Below are 7,093 nucleotides of genomic sequence, written 5' to 3' on the forward strand. Positions count from 1 at the left end.
GGGGGGAGGGGGAAGGGAGGGGGGGATTGAAGGCCGGGAAAATAGGATTGTGCCACAAGGCAGTTTATTAAAATGCAACAAACGGGCTTGATAAATTGGTCACTGTAGGAAGGATGCTTCGATGATGGGAATGCCCATCGATCTATTTCATACAGAGCATTCATCCAGAAAGAACGCTGCAGCATTCTCTACAGCAATTTCATCGGTGATAACGCGTGGGCTAACGAAATCAGTCCTTTATCTTCATGAAAAGAATTCACTACGAAGAATGCGAAATCTCGACTATTCTCGTAGTGATGCACTGGCGTCATATAGATTCAAGATGGCGGCGAAGAAGTCGGAATATGTGATAGACGAGCTTATTTGCTTTCTGAGCAACCCTCTGTTCCAAGTTCCAGTGCTTTCTTTTATGGAAAGCAAATGCTTAAGTAAGTTTACACAATTTTATTTCTAAATGCTTTAATATTTTTGTACTTGTCCTTTTTATGGCGCGTTCATGTTAGATAGGCTATAGATCTAGATCTTCTAGATTCCAGATATAGATTCTAGATCTGCCGTCTCCTCGACTGCCTTGTCATTCTTCTTCAGTCGCTCTGCTCCACTGCCACCACTATTCCTCCTCATACCACTGAGGCTTCTTTTCTGTTTACACAAAAATAACACTGAAAATCAGTATTGCATTTATTTATTTTCAATGGTTCAACCTTTAAAAATAAAAAGATGTATTTTGATTAAATAAGTCATTAGGCCTACCCTACATTTTTTAAAAAATATTTTGTTATGTTGGGTTTTTTTACTTTCAGGACTTCAGCGTTTTGAAGAAAAATAAAAAGAAAGGGTTGTCAAAAGACAAAATAATCTTTATTTCACTCATCTTTTTTTAATAGTTTGTTTATTCAGTCGTAATACTTTTTTTTCAGATTAACTCCTCTCTTTAAAAAAGCGACTGTGCGAAGTGACTATTCGGACTCGAGTCCGAATATGAAAAAATGTTTTTCGGACTCTGATTCTTGTCCAGCATGACATCACTTCCGACTTCCTGTGACTCGTGACTCCGGCTTCCTGTCCTGCCTCACTCATGACTCGCCTCAGGCTGGGTAAAGACCGGGATCACTTAGGGCAAAATGGCGTTTTGTGCAGGAGCCGAGTTTTTATCTTATGATGAATTTGAGGCCGGCCTGAAAAGTTATAGCGCTTATAATAAATGTTTATTTGTCAAGAGGTCACCAGAAGCAATTAAAGATGGCTCGTTAGCGTGTGTCGGGGTCGGATGGTCGGCCTGCACACGTGTGGCTGTGTGTGCGTGTCGGGGAGGGGAGGGGGGTGCACTATCGGTCCGGGTGTTGAACGTCGCATACGCGCGTCAGTCTTTTATCCCCCGGCAACTGATCATTATTACAATACTAAGCTAGTCTTGACGTAGATCTACGTAATGAATTGTGTGCTGGTCTATGGAATCAAAAGTTGCCGTATGCTCGGCTCTACACAGCAACACAACTTTTTCTTGGTAAACAATCGAGATGACACAGGCTTGTGTATTTGGACGAATTGGTCTTCTTTTTTTTTTACACAGCTCATAATGTGCAGGTGCCAGGTGGTCTGCTGATCTTCAATTTTACCTTTTTCTACAACAAAGAAAGTCGGAAACATGGGGGGTGGGGGGGGGGGGGGGGCGTATCAATGAGGCGGCAGGCATTGGATCGGCAGATAAGGTGTGGGGGAAACTAAAAAATGGCGGAAAATTGGAAGCACTGAACTTTAGATCTATAGAAGGAAGACACTTTAGAACTTTTTTCGGGACCCGAGTCCGAATAACATTTTTTCGGAGTCCGAATAAGAATTTTTTTTTATTCGGACTCGTGTCCGAATTTGAAAAAATGTTATATTCGGACACGAATCCGAATAAAGATGGCCTTAAAAAAGTGTTGATTGTTCGAGATCTCTTTGTTCAAATCTGTTTCATTGGCTTAAATATTTACTGATTTTCTGCGTTGTCTCCAAACCATGATTGGAATGATGAAGGGGCACTCTTCGGGAGAAGTGGTCCTGGCCTACCTCCAATATAGAAATAAGATTGAAAACAAAAATGGAAATCGGTAAAAAATGTTGCTGAGTATTTATTAATTAATTTTTTTGGTTCAATTTTTCAATATTTTCAACTTTTTTTTCCCCTCATTGGGTTACCTTTTCACTTTCAGGTTTTTTTCTCGACTTCCGTTTTTGTTTCCGATTACAAGTGTTATTTCTATGGAGTTAGGCCGGGACCACTCCTCTCGAAGAGTGTCGTCAAAGGTAATATAAGTCAAATTAATTAAAATGACACCTCAGTGAGTGGTACCTGAAGGTTTATCTAGAATAAGAATTAGAACATGTATATATAATTACTTTTATTCCTTATCTCTACTACTTCTAACAGATTTGAAATCCAAATTTTACTTTTTGCTCTCAATATTAAGTTGCTGAGATTTTCAGTGATTTTCTTTTCTTTTTTTTTTTGAATTTCCTACTAGAACAAGAAAGTAATATAATATATCTTGTCTCATCTAATCTTAATCGAAAAATAATTTTGAGGCATCATAAATGGCAAAGGTTGTTTTTAATAATTTGTTCTAGTTGTAATAGCATTCAGTAAGTGGAGCAATTTCAGTTGTAGTTGTAGGCCTAATAGAAAAATAAAAATATATATATAATGTCTGGGTAAAAAATGTACATCTTGAAGAAAATCATACGAACTGGTTGTGAGCAACCAAGTGAGACCTTCAAGGTGTCCTTTGAAGATGCCCCCCCCCCCCCCTTTTTTTTTTAAAATCTTATAATAAAAGATAATGATTTTTTTGTGTGTGCAATTTTTTTTTTTAATTCCTATCAGAACATATACTAATAGCAAAATAATATAGAAATACAGGTCTCATGAGCTGTTTTGAGTTTATAGAAATACAGATTTTGTCTTGTGTACTCACTTCACCTTTTTTTTTTTTCAAATTTAAGTTCACCACAGTCTCGTTCATTGTTTTATTTGCATTAGTCAATACATAGGCCTAAAACACAATCTTAAACATTTTTAGCTTAGTTTTAATAGAGTTTTTACGGCGCTCGCAACTGCATAAGGTCATACGAGCGACTAGTCTTAAACTTTAAACTTCCAGGTGATTCCCAATCCTTCCCAACTCCCCAACCTCAATTTTTGGAGAATATTGAAGAATAGGCAATAAACAAACTGAGTTTCACAAACAATAAACATACAGCCATGATTTCAGAATCCAAAAGTATTCGTTTATTTTTCTTTTCAGGGTATTCGATTACAATTTGCCAAGTGGGTATTCACACGGAATACCACATTACTGAGCTCAGAACTTTGAGATGGATGGTTTCCTCTATCCCTGCTTTCAGTGCATTCTTGTTAACTCTCAAACACATGTAACCTGCATTTTGTATTTTCATTAATATCACAGAGTAAACATATATATATGCAACCAGATAAAGAAAGAGTATAACAACATCTGGGCATTTCTATTCTTCTGATGATGTAAAGCAGGGGTCGGCCACCTTTTCCTTCCAGCCTAATGCCTTTCTACTTGTATAACGTCCGGACTAATTAGCTTTATCACTTATACATAGTTTCATTTGTGGCAAAAATACATTCCCCTATTGGTTTTGAGCAAATACCAATGAATATGTATTCATCAGCGATGAGAAGCCCACACCCTTACCTGCATCGCCCTACATCATTAATCATTTGTTTTAAAAGTTTGATTACACATAATAATAATATATATATATATATATATATATAACTGTTGCTAACAACCAAGGCAGATTTTAGGGGGGGGGGGTGGTTTAAGTCAGGGTCAATTACATATAGATATATAAAATATTGACATTGCATGCTCTGCTATTCTCAAAGCTTCAAATAGTTCTTTTTTCGACATCTCCTTTTTTTCTGGCTTAGTGGGTCTTCTCTGAACTCCGATGTAGCCTAGCTGACCAAAAAGATTACCGACCCCTGTTGCAAAGGAATGATGGTTTAAATATTTCTTACTCTTCAAATCCAATGAAATGCAGTTTAAAATGAATGTACCTGCTAGAGATATTATGGTTACTTCTTTAACTATTTCCCTCCGCCTGGCTTGCATTTCAAGTGGCAAACAAGAAGTCCCTCTTACCTCCTATTGACCACTTCTGGCCCATTTTCACTTCCCATAATAATTTCTATGTCTTTTCTACTTCCACACGTGTTTCATGTTCATGTTTTCTCTTCAATTTGCAGTAGTTTGAGAGGTCAACTATCCTTTTTTGTCAATATTTGTCAAATTTGTATTTGTATTTTGTAAGCACACCTTGGGAATCTAAAAATAGTTCTTAAATGGAATGAGCTTTGCAAACTTTTGTTACCGTACTTTAAATATATTTTAACATACGTTCCGAAAAAGACTGTGTCCAAATACCTCATTTAATGTAGTTGTTAAAAATCTGTACACGTGAATATGCATACGTAAAGTCTATAAAAACGTTTATAGAGAATGCTGTGCAGAAATGATTTCCAAAAGTGTCTAACATAATATCCCCCCCCCCCCCCCAGGAAAATGATATATATGTGTCACATTGCAGCGGAATCAGGCACATGTCAGTTTTTGGGATCATGGAGTGATTGGCATAATCTTAAAGCTTGCTCATTTGTCATGCCTGTGATGAAAAAAATACCCAAAATGAGAAATTTCCAATGAAAAGAGATGGGGATCACCCGGTAGCAGATGTAAAATTAATATTAATAATAATAATAATAAATAGCATTTATACTGCGCATTTCCATTTTCTAAAAGATGCTCAATGCGCATTACAACGAAAAAGACATCACATCTTAAAAATTAATTGCCATGCGTGTACGTAAAACAAAGTATTATACATATAATATAAATGGATATGTGTAAAAATTTATATAAGAAAAATAGTCTCGCAGTGAGGTTGGAAATGTGTTCACTAAAAATATACAATGCAATAAAAGTTCACGAACGGTCACAATAAAGTTGAAACGTGAGTAGCTAGAAACATTCATTAAAACATTCATTGTATTCAGATAGAAAAACACTTTTTCTCTCTCTCTCTCTCTCTCTCTCTCTCTCTCTCTCTCTCTCTCTCTCTCTTTCTCTCTCCCTCTCTCTCTATCTCTCTCTCTTTTCTCTCTCTATCTCTCTCTTTTTCTCTCTCTCATTCTTACACGCTATTTCTTCAGTCTCACAGTCTGGCATACACATGCATATATATAATTATATTGCAGTACATCATTATGACAGATATGCTTTGGTGAATAAGAAATGCTTCAGCTGATTTTTGAAAATGGAAATTGTTGGGGAAGATCTTATTTTATATGGGAGTTCGTTCCGTACCTGGGGACCAAAAAACAAAAACGGAACGCTCACCGTATGTTTTGTACTTTTGTTTTGGAGTTTTAAGAATCAGATTATCAGAGGCCGATCTAAGGGCTCTAGGAGGATGATATAATTCCAGGAATGTTTTAAGATAAAAGGGTGCACTATCATTTATACATTTAAAACAGAGAACGGCAGTTTTGTATTTGATCCTTTCTTTTATTGGCAGCCAGTGTAGTTATTTTAGAATTGGTGTTACATGCGCTGATTTCTTTTAGCATGAAAATGGTGACTTCCAAAGTCAAAGTGTCCTTTGAAACTGCAAATCTACATTTTTTGTGCCTTTGATCAACATTTAAGTTTTGTTCAAGCTGGAACTTGTTCGTAATTAGACAATAGGTATTGAGGAGAAATTTAAAACACATTAAAATTTACCCAATATACAGAAAAATGTCAGTTTTTTCGATTTTATTATTTTGACGAGCGCCTGATTTCACCAGATGCAAGACAAAACATGTAGAGAGTGCATTTTTGTTTCACTAAACATGAGAAATATTTTTACGTCCATCTTCTATGGAATGGACATGAGGTGGAATATTTTCACTGCTGATGTGACTTGCTTTTAATGTAGAACAGTGAACATTATGTTGTCATTATACTATTTTGTTATTTTTCAGTCTTTGACCCAAGTATTGAAGATTCTCCGGGTTACAGGGAAGTTCATGATGAATACAAGAAACTGGTATGTTGGTTTTTTAAATATTTTTTTAAGTTGATTTGAGACTTATTTACAAGGATGATCATTTCTGCAGGGTGATATATTTACCTGAATTATTGCAGTGACTGTGAATGTATTTCAGGTATTATCTTTAATATGATGTTTGTGCACCCACAAAATAAAAAATAAAAACTTGTATGTTTTCAAAAAGAGATCTTATGTGCATACTCCCTTACTCATGTGCTCTAGCGTCATGAATTCAAGTACAGGTTTTTGCTGAAAATCGTGAGGCAATATGACGCTTTAAATGTCTCATAATATGACACAAAATTTTGGTAGCTGATTTTTTAAAAATAATCTGTTCAAGTCCTTCAAGTGGATGAAAACTGTCTTAGTGTAACTGCTTTAGTACCAAATTTTAAGTCATCTGAAGTTTAGGACTAAAAAAAAACATGCAATGTAATGTAAATTGAAGTTTTCCCTTAATATATCTTAAAACAGCTGAGTGTGGCGAGCGACTCATTTTGTTGCATTGCTACACAAGTACTCTGTTTCAGAAAATATACATGATACGCTCACTCTTGTATATTATAGATGGTCGGTATGCTGTTCAATCATTCTAAGCCCAAAAGGCAAAATTTGTCAGGAGAGAAAAAAAAATCCTCATTCCTTTAATATGTGTACATTGTACCTTAATTATTATGCATCTTTTTTTGTTTGTTTTTTGGTTTTTCTTTGCCCAATGTTTAGAATTTGAATTTCTACAAACTATTTTTCGGACACATGCAACTGATACCACAGAGTGAGAAACTGCAGTAAAAAACATTTCAAAATTCTAAGCTTAGTACATTTGAACAGCTATGGTTATTTCTCACTGTTAGAGAATCTGTTTTCAGTAATAGACTTGTCAGTATCTGTCAGTGTATAGACCTTTTGACATATACATACATGCAAACAGATGTGCGCTTGCATACACACACACACACACCCACTCACACACACACACACA

The 7,093-nt window shown here is 35.7% G+C and overlaps 1 protein-coding gene across 1 annotated transcript in view; it reads left to right on the forward strand.

Moving 5' to 3' along the window:
- Window positions 1-88: 88 nt before the first annotated feature.
- LOC101845169 (cilia- and flagella-associated protein 36) overlaps window positions 89-7,093 on the forward strand; it is a 26,078-nt gene continuing 19,073 nt past the window's right edge. The window contains exons 1-2 of the mRNA XM_005098547.3: window positions 89-428; window positions 6,044-6,108. Of these exons, the coding sequence (XP_005098604.1) occupies window positions 122-428; window positions 6,044-6,108 (372 nt within the window). The 5' untranslated portion in view covers window positions 89-121. The remainder of the gene's footprint in view (window positions 429-6,043; window positions 6,109-7,093) is intronic.

This window comes from Aplysia californica, unplaced genomic scaffold, assembly GCF_000002075.1.
Source record: "Aplysia californica isolate F4 #8 unplaced genomic scaffold, AplCal3.0 scaffold00186, whole genome shotgun sequence".
NCBI lineage: Eukaryota > Metazoa > Mollusca > Gastropoda > Aplysiida > Aplysiidae > Aplysia > Aplysia californica.